Source organism: Lissotriton vulgaris, chromosome 2_1 (genome assembly GCF_964263255.1).
Source record: "Lissotriton vulgaris chromosome 2_1, aLisVul1.2, whole genome shotgun sequence".
Taxonomy (NCBI): Eukaryota; Metazoa; Chordata; class Amphibia; order Caudata; family Salamandridae; genus Lissotriton; species Lissotriton vulgaris.
This window is the reverse complement of record NC_141687.1, coordinates 144839535-144860921: the sequence shown is the minus strand read 5'-3', so window position 1 is coordinate 144860921 and position 21387 is coordinate 144839535. Positions and strand designations below refer to the sequence as shown.

The window sequence follows — 21387 nt, the reverse complement described above, 5'->3', positions numbered from 1 at the left end:
TTCAAGTCAGGGGACAAAGCAACAACAAAGTCCTTCCCCTCTCCTAAGCAGCAAAGCAACTGCAGGTCAGTCCAACATCACACAGCAGGGCAGTCCTTCTTCCTCAGTCTTCTAGCTTTCTCCCAGGCAGAGGTTCCTTCTTGTTTCCAGGATGATCTAATTTTCTGTAGTCAGGGGTCTTGTACTTATACCCTTAAAAGTATTTGTTCCCTTTGTGCAGGAGGGCTCTGAGCCCGGTCTGAATCAGTTCTGGGTGTTCCTTGAGCACTTTTTGTTTTCCTGGCCCCTCCTTTCCTTTCAGAGAGAGGGGCAGGGTCGTCAGCCGCCCAGCTGGAGGTGGAGCCAGCATTGTGGAAGGCAGGCACATCCCTATTCAGGCCCAGGTGCTACCCCCTCCCACCACTCTGGATGCAGATTGAGCTATTCAGGCCAGGGATGGCCCACTTAGACTCAGACTCCCTGCCCCACTCAGACTCAGACTCCCTGCCCCTCACAAACCAGACAGTCAATTCACAAATAGGCCAAGGCACCCAGGAAGGTCAGACAAGAGAACAACAACTTTCTAAAAGTGTTCTTTCTCAAACACAGGATTTAAAAAACACCTTTCCTAAAAGATGTGTTATTAAATGCTGAGTTCAGGGATACCAGACTTTTATGTCCTACTCTGCTCCTATGGGAAGATATGCTGGTAGCCACTGTAGCCAGCATTCCCCATGATAGCCTATGGGCAAGGTAGCCTTACAATAGGGAAAAACGAAAATGGCTGACTTTCACTACCAGAGCATGTCACCTGCACTAGTACATGCTCTACCTTTCACATACACTGCACCCTGCCCAAGGGGGCACCTTGGACCCTCCATAGGGGTGACCAATGTGCACAGAAAGGGAAGAGTTAGGCCTGGTCAGTGGGGACACAGACCAGGAGGACATGGCAGTTCACAGACTGCACACAGACACTGGTGGTGGCAGGCCTGACACACCATTTTAGGACTACTTATGTGGGTGACACAATCAGTGCTGCAGGCCCACTAGTAGCATTTGCCATCACCAGCCCTGGCACACCCAGTGCACTTTACTAGGGACTGCTTGGTGATACAAATATGCCAATCAGGTATATCCAATTACAATAACAATTTACACAGGGAACACTTGCACTCTGACACTGATCAGCAGTGGCAGAGTGCACAAAGCATCTAAACCAGAAAAAACGAAATCCAGCACAGCATCAAAAATACAGGAGGTAGAGGCAAAAAGATAGGGGGAAACCACGCCAAGGATGTCAGGTCTAACACCCCCCCCCAACCCTCTGGGCAGCTCTACTCAACGGCTGCTCTCCGGAGGCGGCAGCGGACGCTGTCTGCTTTCGGTAGTCTGCACAACAGCCACAAAGGCCATGAAGTTTCCAGGGGCAATGCAGGATGGAACTAGGTGCCCCCAAAAACGAGGTCAGCACTCACAAGGTGCTGGGGATGACAAACTCATTCTATAACTGCTGCAAACAGTGGTCTGACTGTTTGACATGTCTGGTGGGTGGAGCTAGTCTGGAGCCCTGTAGAATGATGTGTTTTCCTCAAACCTCTGGACAGTGGACATTCTCTTGCCAGTCCTTATTACAGCTTGCTGGAAGTCTATTTTAGAACAGTAGATTGCTGAGAGCTCCACTGAAGACCATGGAGCAGCAGCAGGCTATAAACACTACTTTCAATTTCAATGCAGTAATATGCTACCGCTGACACGCCCTCTCCCCTGCCTATCCAAGGATATGTGGATTGTGCAGGAGACTGGGGGAGGCAGAGGTCGGGGGTGAGGATCAAACTTCTTCTTGTCCACTCCTTCGTCCTGTGATTCACATGTCACTGGAACAACAGAAGGATGGAGGGGTGAATTGTCCCCAGCCCCAGTGTCTCCTTGTGTCTTGCCAAATGAAGTTTGGTGGAGCTGAGAGAGAATCACGGGTTGACTTCTGCCTCCTATTTGACAGGTACTGTTGTACCCATGTGTGTCGTGAAAACGGTCAAACATCAGGGAGAGGGCCCGAAACTGTCAGATTCTTCTCGAAAAGGAATTTGCTTCAAATTAGCTGTCTTCCAATGCAGCAAATTTATGTCACATAAAGCCATTGACATAAATAGTGTGTGCATCAGAGAGGCTAAGACTAGATTAAGCTCCAACATGGAGACTATCTCTAAGGTGAGACTGAAGATGTAACAGTCTGTCAGGGGCGACACATACAGCATCATTCTTTCAGAGAAAATGGGCGTCTGGAAGTGTTTAAGTGAGTCCAATGGAGGACAAGTAATCTGTTCCGGAATCAATTAAGATATTTGTGCCACAAAAATAAGTAATGAATGATAAGTCAGCACTCTATTCAAGGGACATTGAGAGCTTTTATGTTTCTTTTCTAACATACACAGCAGAGGCTGTGCAAACCTCATATGTTTCAGATCCCTGTGGTTTTTTAATCCCCTTTGCCCCCTGGGAGGCTATTCATACTTAGGTCATTCAGCCCATAATAATGGCTATTAAAGTCCCACTTTCTTATTATTGTCCCCCACCTTAGCCTTGGGCCCAGTGACTCTGTAGAGGTCCTGTAATTGTCTTTATAGCCTGCCACAGTGGACTACAAAGCTAAATAAAAAATACTGTAAAGTTCATACCTCCATTGCAAACATTGGCCTGACAGTGGGCTGTCAGTGTTGAGATAAGTATGCTGTTGTGAACACTCTCTTTACCTAAGCCATTGCATCTGCCTTTCCCTTTCCACGGGCTCTCCCCAGAATCTGTGGAGCTGTGAAGGAGAGGGTTAGAAAGGCTGCTGCTGTGGTCATAGATAGTCAGCTTCCACTTCTGCCTTCCGCAGCTCCCACTGCCACTGCTACTCAGTGTCTGCAGGAGCCGCGTGTAGCAACACATCTGCCTCTGTCTCAGGTCCCTACTTCTCACTCTTCCACACCAAACTGTTGTTTCTTCCCTTTCCATCTGCCAGGCAGGTTGAGGATGATAAGTTTGGCAGCACCGGAAGAGAGGTAAGTGATGTGACTTCTACGTGCCTCTACTAGTGGCATTCACAGGAATGAACTGATAATATTGAGAGGGGCTGCACACACCAGTGTGTAACATCTCTACCTAGTGTGTCAGTTCTTGCTGGACCCATGGGCGTGGCCGCTGCAGTTAGGAGCGGTGGGGCCGGCTGAGGGGGATTTCTAGAGACGACCACGAGGGAAAATTAATTATATATTTAATTTCCCCTCGAAACCCCCCTCCCCCTAGCCGGCCCCACCACTCTTACCTGCCGCGGCTGTGGAGAGCACTGGAGACATAGCAATGTTTCATGGCATTTGCGTGTTTTTTCATCAGTTTTACAGCCTGCTCAATAGGGATGTAGCTCCAGTATACACCATTGCTACACCTTGATTATGCACAAACCTTTTTCTAACAGTTGTTCACTTTTGAAATCACTTCATCCAAATGTTAAGAGCCCCCTGGTGTGCTTTAAAACAGTACAATTGTGTCAAAATCTCAATGGATGTTGTTAACTTTTCAAGCACTTTTAAAAAAAATATTTCTGTTCCCAGCTTCTGAAAGATGGTCTTGAGGTTTTTACCTGGAACATGGAAGAGAGTGCAGATTACATCGAACGTCTGACATCATGTATCTGGGTGGATCTTCATACCAACTATAACATTGTGAAACATAATTATGAGGTCATCCTCGGCCTCACCAGTGCCTGGTACAAGAGAAATCTTGACATCTTCTCCTCGCGAGATTTAAATAAGAGCTACTCTATTGCGGAACTAGTGATAGAGCAAAAGTAAGTCGATATCTAAACTGACTCTCAATTTTGGTTAACTTCGTAATGACACTGAATGGTATTGCCAATGTTTGTATATGTTTAAATTGTGGCACTTTTGAATGGAATAACCAAGGAATAATGTAAAGATGGCCTTGTACATTGGTTCTCAGGCCACAATATCCCTTTTGTAGTGGAGTAACTGCTGCTGTCTGAAGCCATAGTCGCTTTCAGCTCTTCAAAGTGTTCTGCTCTCAAAGTTGCCCCAACCAGAATCTTTACTGGATAGAAGATACTCAGAATTTCTAGCTCAACCATTAATGGGGTTCCTGTCGGACAACAGGGTCCAAGCAACAACACTGTATTTTATCAACTACATGTTTTCCTATTATTCTTATGATCACAACAAGTTGCTTACATTATTTTCCATGTCCATATTGCTGCAACTAAAAATAATATTCCTAGTTTGGATTTTTTTTTTACTCTATTCTCAAAGGTCCAATGTTAATCTGGTTACGAAAGCCAATGCTTTTTGCTTTTGGCAAGAAAAGCGAATGGAGAGCTGTAATGTAAGAATCAAAAGCAAATGGCGTGGGTTGGAGTACGGTTGCTCGACAGTACAACGGAGGGAAATGCATTGCATGCCTTTAACTTGCATTTTTTACCACACGTTTTTACCACGCATATGCTTTTACAACGCATGCCATTACCACACATTGTTTTGATATATAAAAACAATGTATTTGTGGGGCCCCCAAATCCCCCAACGTACCTTAAATGTGTGGTAAAGGCATGCGTTGAAAAGACATGCATTGTAAAGACATGCATGTGGTAAAAATATGCGCGCTAAAAAATGTGTTGTAAAGGCACAACGTGGTACAAACCTCTTTGTAAAGTCTGTTTCCCCTTGAGTACTAGACCTAGAAAAGAAACATAACAGCTCGCAATGTCCCTTGAATAGAGTGCGGACTTATCATTCATTACTTATTTTTGTGGCACAAATATCTTAATTGATTCCGGAACAGATTACTTGTCATCCATTGGACTCACTTAAACACTTCCAGACGCCCATTTTCTCTGAAAGAATGATGCTGTATGTGTCGCCCCTGACAGACTGTTACATCTTCAGTCTCACCTTAGAGATAGTCTCCATGTTGGAGCTTAATCTAGTCTTAGCCTCTCTGATGCACACACTATTTATGTCAATGGCTTTATGTGACATAAATTTGCTGCATTGGCTGACAGCTAATTAGAAGCAAATTCCTTTTCGAGAAGAATCTGACAGTTTCGGGCCCTATCCCGAATGGAGCGCCACGTAGTCTTCCACAAAGATAAAGCTGTCCTTCTGTTCTTTCTTTGTTTTTTCGAATAGTCCTTCATAATTTAATAATTCTACTCATTTTCCAACCCCACCCCATGCTCTTAGGTAGAGCCAATATTGTACCTTGTTCAAATGTTTAGATCTCTGGAATTTGACCTGCAGGGATCAGATCCTGTAGAGTTTCTGAACATCTTTCCATTATGTATGGTGGCTTTTCCTCAGGCTGTAAAGCAGCCAAGGCCACAATTGGATACTCTTCCTGGTCCCTCTTTCATAGACCATCTTGATTTTTCAAAGAAACATCATGTTTTTTCCACCAACAAAAGCGGTAGTGGTGGTCTTCTAATGACGTGTTTCAATCTTAGACATTTCTAGGGCAAGGAGGTGGTCTACTGTGCATAGTTTCTTAAACTATTACTATTTGCCTTATACAGAAGTATTTGGCCAGGATGTCCTGGTTGAGTACATTCTTGTCCTACCCCTCCTTACACTTTAAGCTGTGATTTGGAGTTCAAACCAGAAGTGCAGTAGATGACATGACAACACCATAAGAACAGTTACCATCTTATTGACTCTGGTGTTCACTGTTCTTACGCTTCTAGCTTCACAAACCCCAACAAGAATTCCCTCTGAGTAAACGTTCAGGAACTGTGTGCGGTGGGTTGTTGATGCATGTTAGACGGGACCTGGAGGGTCGGCCGAGGACAAGGGGAGAGGTCTCCGGGGAGAGCCGTCTCCAGCGATCGTACAGACAAGTAACTTCCCCCCCACAGAGGTACACCACACAAGGATAAGGTTTAACGTTCTTTATAAGCAAGACTTCAAGTACGGTGAAATGGTACAAGGAGGTCTGGACTCAGGGGTCCCCTCTAGTCTAGTCTCTTGGTTGGGAAAAGGGGTAGCGGGACAGTCTCGTTACCAATCTGGTAGATGAAATAGCTCACAATCCTCGAGCTCGGCGTTCTAGATGGTCGGGCCGCGGCGGAGCCAGCAGGTCCCGGGGTGGTTGAAGGTAGCGACGGTCCGCGGCGGAGCCAGCAGGTCCCGATGAAGGTGGTGGTTACAACGGTCCGCGGCCACGCCAGCAGGTCCCGACGACGATGAAGGTTTCAGAAGGTTGCGGCAGCGCCAGCAGGCAGGTCGATAGTTCGCAAGGCAGGGCTACGGCAGCGCCAGTAGTCCGTCAAGGATGAGTTCTTCACTGCGTCTCTCGACTCCAGGATACAACTGCCTTCCTGCTCTGGAGCTGCCCCAGTTATACGTCTGGCGCCCTTTGATGTCCGGACCCTCGCACTTGGAGGTCGGGAGGTCCAGGATGAGGGAGTCCAGACACCCAGCAGGGGGGTGGAGCCAGCGCCCGGGGAGCTGGGGCGATCGGCACCTGGCGGGGGGAGAGCCATCGACACCTCTTTCTCCCATTGACCTGCCAAGTAGTCCGCTCACCTCCTGGGTGGATGGTGGTGCCGGGATGTCGGGGCCTGGCCAGGCCCAGGGTTGGCGTCGATCGGAGGCCACGCGGCCTCGTGGTGCTGTGTCCAAGATGGCGCCCAGGCCGGGCGAGAGGGCCGGTAGGGAATCGGCCCATGATGGGGAGATGTCCAGGGCAGGGGTCCCATATGAGACGGGAAACGGGTGGTTGTTGCGTGTAACACCTGAAGAGCCAGGCTCGGGCCTGGTCGTGCGGGGAGGGAGCAAGCCTCTCACGTGGCCTGTCCAACATGCGTCCCCCCCAGCTGAAGGCGGGGAGAGTCACCCATCCTCTTGGGGACTCTCTTCGTCGAGGCTGAAAAAGCGTGACAGGCCATCTGCGTTGGCGTGGTCTTGCCCGGGTCGATGTTCCACAGTGAAGTCCATCCCCTGCAGGGAGATGGACCAACGCAAGAGTTTCGGGTTTTCCCCCCGCATCTGCATTAGCCACTGCAGGGGCCGATGATCGGTCTGTACCCGGAAGTGGGTACCGAAGAGATAAGGCCGGAGCTTTTTGAGGGCCCCCACCACGGCAAAGGCCTCCCTCTCGATGGTGCTCCAGCGTCGTTCTCGGGCCAGGAGCCGTCTGCTGATGAAAGCCACTGGCTGGTCAAGTCCTTCGGGGTTCAGCTGGGAAAGGACTGCCCCAATGCCATGGTCGGAGGCGTCCGTTTGGACGATAAATTCCTGACTGTAGTCGGGGGCCTGGAGCACAGGGGCGGAGCACATGGCGGCCTTCAGCTTCTCGAAGGCCGCTTGACAGTTGGGGGTCCAGTTGACTTTCATTGGTTGGTTTTTGGATGTGAGTTCCGTGAGGGGCCCCACAATGCTACCATAGTCCCTCACGAACCGCCGGTAGTAGCCTGTGAGTCCCAAGAAGGCGCGGACCTCAGTCTGGGTGATGGGGGGCTGCCAAGCCTGGATGGCAGCGATCTTGAGTTGCAGAGGGGCCACCAGACCGCTTCCCACCTGGTGCCCGAGATAGGTCACGGACCCCTGGCCAAGCTGGCATTTGCTGGCCTTGATCGTGAGGCCAGCTCGTTGGAGGGCCTGTAGCACCTCTCGGAGGTGGTGGAGGTGGTCGGACCAGTGGCGGCTGTACACAGCGATATCGTCCAGGTAGGCGGCGCTGAATTCTTCGAGTCCCGCCAGGACCTGGTTTACTAGCCGCTGAAAGGTTGCTGGGGCATTCTTCATGCCGAATGGCATGACCTTGAAGTGGTAGTGGCCATCAGGGGTGGAGAAGGCAGATCGTTCTTGGGCCTGGGGTGTGAGACCGATCTGCCAGTAGCCCGCTGTCAGGTCGAAGATGCTGAGGTAGCGGGCAGCTCCCATGCGGTCGATTAGTTCATCTGCTCGGGTAATGGGGTGTGCGTCTGTTCTGGTGACCGCATTCAAGCCCCGGTAGTCGACGCAGAACCGGAGCTCAGGCGTGGTGCCGGGGGCGGCCGCTTTGGGGACCAGTACCACCGGGCTGGCCCAGGGGCTGTCTGAGGGCTCGATGACCCCGAGCGTGAGCATCTTGGCCACCTCCTCTTGGATGCAGGCCCGTACCCGATCTGGTACGCGGTAGGCCCGATGGCGGACAGGGGGACTCTCTCCGGTGTCCACGTCGTGTAAGCATCAGGGGGTGACCCCTGGGGTGAGGGAGAACAGGGTAGCGAACTGCAGCAGGAGGTCTCGGCAGCCTTGGCGCTGTTCCGGGGTGAGGGCCTCCGAGAGTCGGACCCCGTCCACGGAGCCGTCCTTCTCCTGAGTCCGTAGGAGGTCAGGAAGTGGTTCGGAGTCCTCCTCGGCTCCGCTGTCTGTTGCCATCAGGAGGCTGAGCTCCGATCGCACAAAGTGGGGTTTCAGTCTATTGGCGTGGAGGACCCGGAGAGGGTTCCGTGAAGATTCCATATCGATGAGATAGGTGACAGGGCTCTTGCGCTCGACTACTTTGAAGGGCCCCGTCCATTTGTCTTGCAGGGCGCATGGTTCGGTGGGAGACATTACCCACACTTGTTGGCCGGGTTCAAATTCGATGGAGGAGGCATTTTGATCGTACCACCGTTTCATGTCTTCCTGACTGGCCTCCAAGTTTGCTTTTGCCATCTCCCTGAACCGTCTGGTCTGGTTGCGGAGGGTTAGGAGGTACTTGAAAACATCTGGAGCGTTCTTTAGAGGGGGCATTTCCCAGCCTTCTTTGACGAGGCTGAGCGGCCCACGCACCGGGTGTCCATACAAGAGTTCGAACGGGCTGAAGCCGAGGGACTTCTGGGGGACTTCTCGGTAGGCAAAGAGGAGGCACGGCAGTAGCACATCCCACTGGCGACGGAGGGGCTCTTCCAACCCCCCAATCATTCCTTTGAGCGTGCGGTTGAACCGCTCAACCAGTCCGTTTCCTTGGGGGTGATAGGGGGTCGTGAATCTGTAGGTGACCCCACACTGTTGCCAGAGGGACTTCATGTATTTTGAAATAAAGTTTGTGCCCCGGTCGCTGACGACTTCTCGGGGGAAGCCCACCCGGGAGAAGATCCCCATCAAGGCCCGGCCGACTACCGGGGCTGTCACAGTTCGCAGGGGAACAGCCTCGGGGTAGCGAGTGGCGTGGTCCACCAGTACCAGGATGAACCGATGTCCTTGGGCTGTACGGGGGTCCAGGGGCCCCACAATGTCTATCCCCACCCTCTCGAACGGGGTGGTGACCACCGGGAAAGGTTGCAGAGGTGCTTTAAGCTTGCGGCCGCTCTTCCCGCTGGCCTGGCACGTGGGGCAAGACCTGCAGTGCTGGAGTACGTCGTTCCTCATCTTGGGCCAGAAAAAGTGAGTCACCAGGCGACTGTAGGTTTTGTCCTGACCCAGGTGGCCAGCCAGGGGGACATCGTGGGCCAGGTTTAGCAAAAAGTCTCTAAAGCGTAGGGGCACCACTAGCACTCGACTGGCCCCTAACTCTGCTATTCTCTGTTCGCTGTACAACAGGTCATTGTCCCAATAGACCCAATGGGTTCCGGCGGTATCCCCTGCACTCTGGGCAAGGGCTTGTTGGCGGAGTCCCTCGAGGGAGGGACTGGTCTTCTGCTCGTGGCGGAACTGTTCTTGGGTGGGCCCCCCCTCCTGACGCCACTGAGCCAGGCCGGGAAGGTCCTGAGGCTGAACGAGCCCCTCGGGAGTTTGCTCTGGGGGGACGGCACGGTCGGTGTCTTCTACTGGAGCGACCGGGGGAGGAGGTGCCGGCCATTCAGGTTCTTCGGGTCGGGGGGTGGCACGGGCAGCCATGGACCGGGTGGTTACGCACGCCCAGTCCGGGATGCCCAACATCCCCAGGTGCGCTCTCCTCTCTACGGCGGCCCACGGGGAACTCTCAAGATCATTTCCCAGGAGACAGTCTACGGGGGCATCATCTCGGACCGTCACCTTCAACATGCCGGAGACTCCTCCCCACTCGAAGGGGACGCAGGCCATCCGACATAGACTCTCCGAATTGTCGGCTGAACGGACAGGGCAGAGAACGTTCGGCAGGATCTGTTCTGGGGTCACCAGGTGACAGCGGACGGCCGTTACACTGGCCCCGGTGTCACGTAGGGCTTCGGCCCGGCGTCCATTAATGTTCACCCACTGACTGTACTTCCGGGTGTTGGCGGGTAGGGGGACCCGCGGGACCATGTCTCTTCCCCCTAGGCACGCTAGAACCATGGCGGCGGGTTCCCATTCTTGGTGTTCTTGCTCACATTCCTCGTGTTCTTCGGAGATTTGTTCTTCCCCCAGGGCGGCGGCAGCCATCTGGCGGGGTCTCGGAGTCTGGCTCTGTGGACAATTCGGGTCGTTTGCGTAGTGGCCGACTCGCTGGCATCGGTGACAGGTGACATTGGCTCTGTATCCCGGCCGCGCCGGGGTGTTGCCCCGGTTGGCCGGGGGTGGGGTGCTGGTAGCGGGAGCGGCCGGGGCGTTGTCTCTTCCTCGGCCCTGGCCCCCTCCTCCTCCTCGGGGACGGTGCTGACCGTGGTTGTTCCGGTTCTGTTCATGTGACCCATTTCGGCCCACTCGGGTAATTTCCCACCGGTCAGCCTCGGCGGCGAGCTGCCGCGGATCAGTCAATTTACTGTCGAGGAGGTGCTGCCTGAGCTCGACGAAGCAGTTGTTTGATAGATGCTCCCATACCATGAGATTGAAAAGTTGCTCGTAGGTCGTTACGTTGCTTCCCTTGATCCAACCCTCGAAGGCTCGGCTGAAATAGTTCACGTATTCCACCCAAGTTGTACCCGGAATCCGGGTGCAGTCTCGGAACCTCTGGCGGTACATTTCGGGTGGGAGCCCATAGCGGGTGAGGAGGGTAGCTTTCATGTGGTCATAGGAGGTCATCAGATGGTCGGGAAGCTGTAGCAGGGCATCGCGGCCCTCATTGACGAACCTCCCCCATAGACCGGCTCCCCAGTCGCTGCGATCGATCCGGTGGGAGGTCATAGCGATCTCATAGGCCTTGAACCACTGCTGTATGTCGTCATCCCGAAAATATTCTCGAACGACATCCTTGGGGATGTGTACCTTCTTTTCTGTTGCCCCCGGGGTGCGCGGTTGCTCGGGCACCCCTACTTCTTTGTTCTGCTTGCGTAAGTCTATCTCAGCTAGTTTGCGCTCGTGTTCATACGCCAGTCTCTTCTCTTCAAGCTCTCTTTGTCTCTGTTTCTCTTCCCGTTCTTCTCGGAGCCGCAGGTGTTCCAGGTTCAGTTTTTGTTCAGCTAATTTGAGTTCGCCATCCATTTTGAGCCGGGCCATTTCTAGCTCATGTAGTCGGTTTCTTTCTCGTTCTTGGATCTCATCTTGCGAGAGACCCGTTCTTTGCTCCTCGGGAGCCGCGGTGTTTTTCTCTGCTGCTGCGACATTTTGGTCCGGGGGTCTGACGGCCCCGGTTTCTGCCCATGACTCGATGGCGTGCTTGAAATCGTCTTTAGTACTCAGACCGGTGGTAGCGATACCTAATTCCATGCAGAATTGTTTCAACTCACGATGGCTATATTCTTCCAATTTCTCCATCTGGAATTTCTCGGTGGATCCGCTTTCTTTGGTTGACATTGTGGTTTTGTTGTGGGGTGAGCTACTCTCTGTACGATTACGCGTCGATTCGGATCGCGCCGCTGGCCACCAATGTTAGACGGGACCTGGAGGGTCGGCCGAGGACAAGGGGAGAGGTCTCCGGGGAGAGCCGTCTCCAGCGATCGTACAGACAAGTAACTTCCCCCCCACAGAGGTACACCACACAAGGATAAGGTTTAACGTTCTTTATAAGCAAGACTTCAAGTACGGTGAAATGGTACAAGGAGGTCTGGACTCAGGGGTCCCCTCTAGTCTAGTCTCTTGGTTGGGAAAAGGGGTAGCGGGACAGTCTCGTTACCAATCTGGTAGATGAAATAGCTCACAATCCTCGAGCTCGGCGTTCTAGATGGTCGGGCCGCGGCGGAGCCAGCAGGTCCCGGGGTGGTTGAAGGTAGCGACGGTCCGCGGCGGAGCCAGCAGGTCCCGATGAAGGTGGTGGTTACAACGGTCCGCGGCCACGCCAGCAGGTCCCGACGACGATGAAGGTTTCAGAAGGTTGCGGCAGCGCCAGCAGGCAGGTCGATAGTTCGCAAGGCAGGGCTACGGCAGCGCCAGTAGTCCGTCAAGGATGAGTTCTTCACTGCGTCTCTCGACTCCAGGATACAACTGCCTTCCTGCTCTGGAGCTGCCCCAGTTATAGGTCTGGCGCCCTTTGATGTCCGGACCCTCGCACTTGGAGGTCGGGAGGTCCAGGATGAGGGAGTCCAGACACCCAGCAGGGGGGTGGAGCCAGCGCCTGGGGGAGCTGGGGCGATCGGCACCTGGCGGGGGGAGAGCCATCGACACCTCTTTCTCCCATTGACCTGCCAAGTAGTCCGCTCACCTCCTGGGTGGATGGTGGTGCCGGGATGTCGGAGCCTGGCCAGGCCCAGGGTTGGGGTCGATCGGAGGCCACGCGGCCTCGTGGTGCTGTGTCCAAGATGGCGCCCAGGCCGGGCGAGAGGGCCGGTAGGGAATCGGCCCCTGATGGGGAGATGTCCAGGGCAAGGGTCCCATATGAGACGGGAAACGGGTGGTTGTTGCGTGTAACACCTGAAGAGCCAGGCTCGGGCCTGGTCGTGCGGGGAGGGAGCAAGCCTCTCACGTGGCCTGTCCAACAATGCACGGGTATTGGCAGGGCCCATGTGCAATAGGATGTGCATGGACATGGCTGCATGGAAAGGTTTTATGGGAACTGCACCCTTGTAGAGATTTGTTCTGGCCTTGCCTGCAGCTGGCAGGCAATTCTAAACAAGTTGTAAAGGAAGGGAGTCAGGACTAAAAAGACCAGAATCAACATCATGGCCACTTCTTCCGTGTGCAACATGATCTTGCACAATTAGTGCTAATATATTTGCTAGCCGTAGTTGCTGGTACGCAAGTTTAATCTGTTGAGCATTTGAACAGTAAGGGATATTTTCATCACAGAGATACCACTACATTTATACATTCAAGTGTTTGTTGTAAATGTTATCGGGCAAGCAAAATGATTAACATTATATTGCCGTACTGTAAAGTTGTGACCCACTCTAAAACTGACCTCAAATATCATTCTTACTGATGTCTGAGGTCAAATTGGTTCTTAATGCTCCCAGATATCTACTGCTGCGGCAACAATGATGGACGGATGCTGAATGAATCAAACATTCGCCCCCAGTCAAGAGATCGGGGTTAAAGCCATTGTTATTTTGCTCACTACGCCACCCCAGTTTGGACAAATCAGTCTTGACCCTGCTCCTCGTGGTTATAGTTCAGGGTGAACTGCTAAGCCGGGTATTCACTGGCCCGGAAACAAGAATCCTGCAACCGATTTTGGGGTAACACCCCTCATCATCCCGGCTAGCTTGAATCCAGTGGCAAAGTCAGGAAGAGACCCACGTCTGGGCACATCCATCCCACTTAGAGCGACAAGTACTGTGGCAACAAATAATGGATGGAATGCTAAATACATCAAACATTCACCCCCCACTCAAGAGATCTGGGTTAAATCCATTGTTCATTTGCTCACTATACCACCCCAGTTTGGACCAAGCCATATGGAAATCAGTCTTGACCCTGCTGCTCATGGGAACAGTCCAGCCTGAACTGCCAAGTCGGGTCCTCCCTAGACCGGAAACATGCATCCTGGGACGGGTTTCAGGGTGGGTCACGTGCTCTCCTGTGGCAAGCTAGCATGACTGATGAGGGGTGATACCCTGAAACCGGACGTAGGATGCTTCTTTTGGGTCCAGGGAGAACCTGCCTGGCAGTTGGGGCTGGACTGTGCCCATGGGAACAGGTTCGAGGCTGATTTGCATATGGCTGGGTTTAAACTGGAATGGCATGGGGAGCAAAAAAACTATGGATTTAGGCCCAGATCTCTGTACTGGAGTGAATGTTTGACATTGTTCAGTATTCTGTCCATCAATTGTTCTTTTTGCTCAGATATCTATTGACATCACAAATTGACATGAAATACTTAAGCTTTTACTTTCCAGAAATGTTTTGTAGAATGTGCAGTTTGTCATCTCATTTCAGCCTTTTAAAATATATTTAAAATTATGGGTCTGGTAATGCTCTAGTTCTGTTTCATATGCACTCTGAGGTCCTTGAGATTGCAACGATTGTGTAGAAATACACCTGTGTTTACTGAATACCTGACTTGGTATGGCACACCTGTACATACGTTTTATTCTATCCGGGAAATAGTATGAAGTGTAGAGCCATATCTTTTGTATTCTTAAAGTTCATGTTCAGAGCATTGCTCCCTCTGAATAAAAAGCCCTATAGAGAGAGAATGACCACAGAAATGGGTATCTCTCAATGAACATTTCACGGTACATATCCTGGAGACTGTGCTAGGCTTGCTAGTTTGGAAATTCACAGGAAGTGCAAAACTTTGTATGTCTGCAGTACAATCTGTAGCACGATTGATACAGATATTTATAAAGGTTGTGTAGCTACTGTAAGAATGGGCCTTATTTTGTAGTAGTCGCCTACTTCTTGTTTGGTTTTCATGACGTTAGGACTTTATATGAGATGATTCTGCTAATCTTTGTCAAAACGCATGTGCTTCCCCCAAAACATCTGCTTTTAAATTGGTAACACCAAACTGGCTTAGATTCGATTAAGGCCTTAGTAAGATGAAGCTGGAAATGCACCAGTGACGCGGCAGTTAAATGTCATTTGTTGGCTTCAGCATTTAATTACAACACCCACAGGTATGATTAAAGTGAATGACTCCAGAAAACACCGAGGTGCTCTGGCAAACTGCAGCTAGTCAGCAAGACAATGTGCTTTGCAATATAAGCCCATCATCCCCCCCCCCACACACAAGTATGCATTGTAAGCCCACAGAGCTGGATGCTTTAGATATAAAAGTTAGACATAATAAATATTAAAGAAGTGTGTCCCTATAGAGACAAATTACCAAAAGCTGGTTATTACTATGTAAACCAAATTACATATTTTTTTAACAACTTCTGAATAAAAGTTGATTTTACATCTCATCCTGGAAAATGTGTGGAAAAGTAATTAAAAGAAAATCTAATTAAATGGCAAACGTAGATTTTTGTTAACTGTAGTGGAAAAACAACTTTTAAAAAGTGTACCTTGTCCTGTCCTAGAGCAAGATAGATGAAAATATTTTTTTCTTATGGTCCCGCTTAAGTGACTGAAATACACATCCCAGAATAGGTGTGGAAAGGCTGGCCTCCTGGAGGGCAATGCAGATGCCTCTAGGAGCAGGAAGGCTGAAGTGATGTAAACAGTGACCACTTAGAAGGGGTGGGTCCTGCCACAGGAGCCCTTCCTTTGAAACAGAAAACACAAATGAGGATCCTGGTGATAGAAACGATCTATCCCAGAGGCAATTGAAACATTCATCTGTGCACTCAGCAGGAGAGAAGACTGATTCCAGCGAAGGAAGATGGGAGGTTCCCTTATTTCAATAGGAGTGTGTGAAACAGGGGCTCCTAGGCTATCTTGAATGATGGACTCTGTGAAGACTTACATTAAAATATGAAAGGTAGTGCTGCAAAAGGAGGATGGGTTTTGTTGAGAAAGTTACCCAGATTTGGGTGCAGTGTTGGTGCCTAAAACTCACGTGGAGGGCCTGCAACTGGTTCAATTAAATGTAAAGCGCACTGATTCGCAAAACTGAAGTCTCTAATCCACTTCCAGCCTCTCCATGCCCCTTTATCTCACTATTGCAGGTTCCTGCTTTTTACTTTTGAGTCGTTTCATCTGTCTTTTTCTTCCTCCTTCCCGCTTTGTGTGTTTTATCTCTCTTGATCTCTGGAAATATCGAATGATGAAAAATAAGTGCTGGTCCCTAAAAATGAGTGCCAGTTGTCTTCCGCTGCAACCACCGGCTCAAACTAAGCGCTATTGAGGTGTACAAATGAGGTACAATAATACATTGGAATTTTTATAAGAAGATTGATATGTTGGGAACGCCAATGAAAACAATGTAGTTGCACAGGGCTAAAAATGACTGGCGTAAGCTTTTCTACTCCAACATTCCAATGTTTGTATTCCTGCTTCTCCTTTTTTTAATTTAGGACATTCTACCCTCAGTGCAGTGAACTGAATGTTCTAACAGCCTTATAGCCAATTTGCCTCGGTCTATACCACATGCTAAAGGCCCTCTCCCTCGTTATAGACCCTTGTCTGTGTTTTGGGCCTATAACTCCGGTGCAGAACCTTTAACAACTATTAGAACATTGGAATGTTGGTAGCTCCATTGAAAAAAACGGAGTGCTCCCGGCTTATAATGGCTGGTATAAGCCCGGAGCTCCAACATTCCAATGTTTCTTTGTTCACAGCTCTGGCTGTGAACAAAGGCTTCAGGGAGCCTGAGGGGATTCCAATTCCCTCACGCTTCCATAGGCTTTTTTTTTGTTAAAACATTATGCCCTCTAGTGGCAGAATGTTCTAATAGCCTTATAGCCCTTCGTAGCTGGGCTATACCGGCTATTAAAGTCCCTCACCCTTGTTAAAGGCCCTCGCCTTCGGCTCAGGCCTTTAACGCTGGAGAGGGCCTTTAATAGCCAGTATAGCCCTCTACGACGGGCTATAAGGCTTTATTAGAACATTGGAATGTTGGTAGCTTCATTTAAAACAATGGCGTGCTCGGGGCTTATAATGGCTGGTATAAGTTCGGAGCTCCAAAATTCCAATGTTTCTTTGTTCACAGCTCTAACTGTGAACAAAGGCTTCAGGGAACCTGAGGGGATTTCAATCCCCCTTGCGCTCCCTGAATGCTTTGTTTTATTGTTAGAACATTCTGTCCTCTAGTGGCAGAATGTTCTAATAGCCGTACAGCCCTTTGTAGCAGGGCTATACCAGCAATTAAAGTCCCGCTGCTTTGTTAAAGTCCCTCGCCTTCTGCTCAGGCCTTTATAGCTGCAGCGGGCCTTTAATAGCCAGTATAGCCCACTACAGCGGGCTATAAGGCTATAGTATAGCCCCTACAGTGTGCTCTATGGCAATATTCAGTCCAGAAAGTTACATTTTTGTCAGGGCCGTTTCTACCATTAGGCAAGCCTAGGCGGCCGCCTAGGGCGGCAAAAGGGGGAGGGCGGCAAAAAACATCATATGCTTGGGAGGGGCACTTTATGAACCGTTGCATTTAAGTTGTTGTCTACTATTGGAAATGTGTATCATGCGTTGGACCAGTAGATAGACACTTCGGAAGTAAATTGAGAAAAAAAACGACAGACAAGCAGATGGTATTAAGCGGTACAAGTCAGTAAATGTGCATCTATTTACAGTACAATAGCACAATAATTGTTGAGCCTCTTTTCTTGTGAGTCCAGTAGCCTCTGTGTCCACTGGCATGAAGCGTACGAGTTTACCTTTTTCTTTCTCACTTTTCCTAACTGATTGGATACGCTGGCCTTTTTGCTGTTGTGCACCACATTTCCAGTGGTACCTATCCAGCTTCTTGTCTGAGAACACTGAAGCACTCACCTTTATCCTAAACCGCTACACCTTACATTTGCTACTTTGGTAGATTTTGCACTATTGTAATTGCAATTTTGTATATGTAAAATTCCACTGCTGGCAGTCCCTAATGACACTCTGTATGCATTTTTGTGTAAAAATAGTTTGTTCAACTGGCCCCCTATACTTGAGCTATGTATTTCCGAAATAAAATAACTCTTGCCACTTTTTCTGTTTCAGAACCCTGGAGCATGATTTGGAACGGCAGCTCCTTCCTGATGGGCAGATCATTCATTCTCTTGTACAGAAGTCCTTTGAGGCAGTTGGCATCAGTGAGGCCTCCCCTGCCTGGCAGGAGTACATTCAGCACATAGATGTGCTAGTGTCCCAGGGCCTCAAGAAAGTGACAATCACCAGCCTGGCATCCATGTTAAACACGCTGTTGGATTGTGAAGTAAGTATAAAAGCCCAGTTGAGCCGCTTCTTAACCCTTTAATATCTTTTTAAATCAGCCTGCATGACAAGTTTGTATTGCATCTAGTCTGTGGATCAATGAATGCTTTATAACGCCACTAAAGCAGACATGCTTCATGATCATTCACATGGAATGTCACGTTTGTTTGTACTACTCCATACATGTCTATTTAGCATTTGTTTGCTCCTAGTAACTGAAAAATCGTATGATAATATTCCCTTTCTGTTAATAATTATTTGTTTTTATCTAGCCTTTTACAACAGTGTTTTTGTTTCTGTGTTTAGGAAATAATGTTACTATTAGCCAGCCCAATGGTACTCCATTTATTGAACTCGGAAGGATTAAAAGAGGATATATATTGCCTGTAATTCACAATTATGACCTGCAGATGAGCCCACATGTCAGCAGTGAGTGCTTACAGGTGCGGCCTTAGGCATGTGCAAGCTGTGCACCTGCACAGGGCCACCAAACCCCAGGGGCCACCACACCAATATATATCCTTAATATAATAATCCTCTGAGGATGGATACATATTTGTGTGGCGGCCCCTGGCAGGGATTTGGCGGCCTCCAGCTCTGTTCCACTTTCAAACACCCTGGGCCCGATTCACAGAACTAACTCAAGACAAAATCCTAAATTTACTACCATTTTCGTATTCACAGAAGGCACTTACTCATTTTGGTATTCACAGAAGACACTTACTCATTTCGGTATTCACAGAAGTTAGGACTCCTAACTTTAGGACTCCTAAATGCCTTCTGTGAATACCGAAAGTCTTAAAATTAGGATTTTTCTCAGTTTAGGTTGTAGGCGTGGGAGGGGAGGTGGAAATGGGCTCGGACACAGTAAGAGGCTGAAGACCAGAGTATCTCTTTAAACTGGGTTTTATTTTCAGGGTGCGCTGGGTTCGAAAGGTGAGTCTCTCTCGTGCAAACTCCAGATTGTCCGTGGTGGCGGAGTCTTCAGGTTGGGGTAGCTCCTGTCGGACGTCTTCTACTCCCACTCCGGTACGCCGTCTCCGGACCGCCAGGGGAAAAGAGACCAACAGAGGGAAGCCGTTAGTTTGTTGCCAGATACCGGCTTACCCGAATGGGGACCGAGTGGTTGTGAGGGAGCACCCGTGGTTTGTACAGGACGAACGTGCTCGTGCTCAGGGAGGAGGGGTGGTGTGAGGAACGTGGGATGGGTAAGGACGGGTGGAGGGTATGGGAAAGAACACGGGAAAGGCACACACTGGGGTTATCCACAATATTTACAAAGGGGCGCTCTTTTTCCCCACCCAGGTTGCCCAACGCCGCCGTACCTGAGACAGCCACACTCCTCCCTCAGGAGTGTGGCACGGCGGTTCACGGGGTCGTTGGCCTCCTGGCTCTCCTCCGCTCTCGTTTCTCTCGTCCTTTCCGTTTTCTCCTTGCTTCAACTTCGGTTCCGCTTCGCCGTTTCCTTCTCCGTCCTCCGGAGTGATGACACACCTCCCATACAGGACTTCCTGCCCTTTGACCAGTCTGGAGCCTCCGACATCAGAAGGGGGCGGAGTCTCGTCATGTTCGTCATACGCCCAGTTAAAGGCGCCGGGGTCATTTTCATCGTCCCATTCCATTAGGCTTTCCCGTTCTGCCCTCGGAGAGTCAGTCTGCGGGGAAGGAGGGCAGTTAGGGACAGGGGTCCACCAGTTCCCAAGGCCTCCCGCCCCGACTCTGTTACACAGGTGGTACTTCATTACTGTACAGATGAAAGGTGGAGTTGGCTTTGATGGGTTGAAACTTGTGACTTGCACGTCGCACAAATGCCAACAGAATAACTTCACTCACTGAGTTATCTTGCAAGCTTTAGAGATTGTACCATTCTCCTCTGATTTCTAATACCTTCATTGTTCACCTGTTAGAAGGAGAGGCCAATTTGAAATATAACTCTTTATCTAGCTTCTGCAACAAAAGAGCCATTGGAATTATGCAACACTGAGGCCTCAATTTAGATGGCAGAATCAACTAAATTACACTGTAGTAAAACCATTTACGCCTAAAAGGTATTTGTAGGGTTTTAACAGGTTTGATTGTCCTTTGTTCATTCATTCATTGTGTATATAGTTTACCTCGTAAACTACATGGGCATCTATGATATAATTGTTTTTTTTATGGGTTTGGAATGCAAAGGTTGTTCTTGGGGTAGTGCAGCTCCGCGAGGGGAACCAGGAGTAGCACATTTACTTGTCTCCAAAAAACGTAGTATTAACCATAGGCGCTGGAATAACCACGTTGGAGTTCAGAAGGTGAATTAGCAACACAGATGCCTTTTACATTTTGTTTTTAGCTTGTCACATTTGCTGTGCGTTCGTTCACAGAGGTCAATTGTCAGGCGATGTCTTCAGATACATTTCTGCATATTCTTTTAACATGGAGACTGGTGTCTTTACTTTTCTTTCTCTGACTTCAAAGAGTGGGGATTTTATTAAATTAACTATGTGACAATCTTACTGGGGGTACAGGGAGTGTGAAAGGAAAGGCTGTAGGATGTAATGTTTTGTTTTCTAACACACACAATTTAAATACATCTAAAAGAACTCTACGAATAGTTCAAAGTAAATCAGCAGTTAGGAAAGTACAAACAGAGCACATTTTTGTAACTATGAAGTGGGATGAAAACAAAGATTTTTATAGGGTCAAATCAAATCCAGCCACTTCAGTTGGTGAAGCACAAATGGTAACTGTTCGCTAAAACCTGATAGGTACAATCATATCATGTGTGCCCTATGCAGTTTTATCACTAAAACGGCACATTTGTGCAAATCTAGTAGACTATTAGATGGAAAACGTGATGTCTGTAAATGACAGTGTGCTAACATTCCATGATTTAGTATATTTGCAACTGTTCTCCAAAATACACCACCTGCCACATACCACATCCTTACCACTTTCCTTCTGAAGGGTCGTGGCTTACTATCTGTTAGACGGACCGGGGGGGTCGGCCGAGACTACGGGGAGAGGTCTCCGGGGAGAGCCGTCTCCAACGACTGTACAGACGAGTAACTTCCCCCCCACAGACGGACACCACACAAGGTTGAAGGTTAACGAGATTTTATATGCAATTCTTAGGTTACGATGATATGATACAAGGAGGTCTGGACTCAGGGGTCCCCTCGATTCTAGTCTCTGGTTTGGGGAAAGGGTAGCGGGACAGTCTTGTTACCAATGAGTGAAAAATAGCTCTCAATCCTCGAGCTCGGCGTTCTAGATGATCGGGCCGCGGCGGAGCCAGGCAGGTCCCGAGATGGACGAAGGAAAACGACGGTCCGCGGCGGAGCCTGCAGGTCCCGGTGAAGATGACGGTTACAACGGTCCGCGGCCACGCCAGCAGGTC

The 21387-nt window shown here is 49.7% G+C and overlaps 1 protein-coding gene across 1 annotated transcript in view; it reads left to right on the top strand.

Moving 5' to 3' along the window:
- Window positions 1-21387, top strand: part of LOC147729704 (uncharacterized) — a 363931-nt gene that overhangs the window by 192818 nt on the left and 149726 nt on the right. Inside the window, exons 18-19 of the mRNA XM_086954024.1 lie at window positions 3576-3811; window positions 17796-17856. Of these exons, the coding sequence (XP_086810150.1) occupies window positions 3576-3811; window positions 17796-17856 (297 nt within the window). The remainder of the gene's footprint in view (window positions 1-3575; window positions 3812-17795; window positions 17857-21387) is intronic.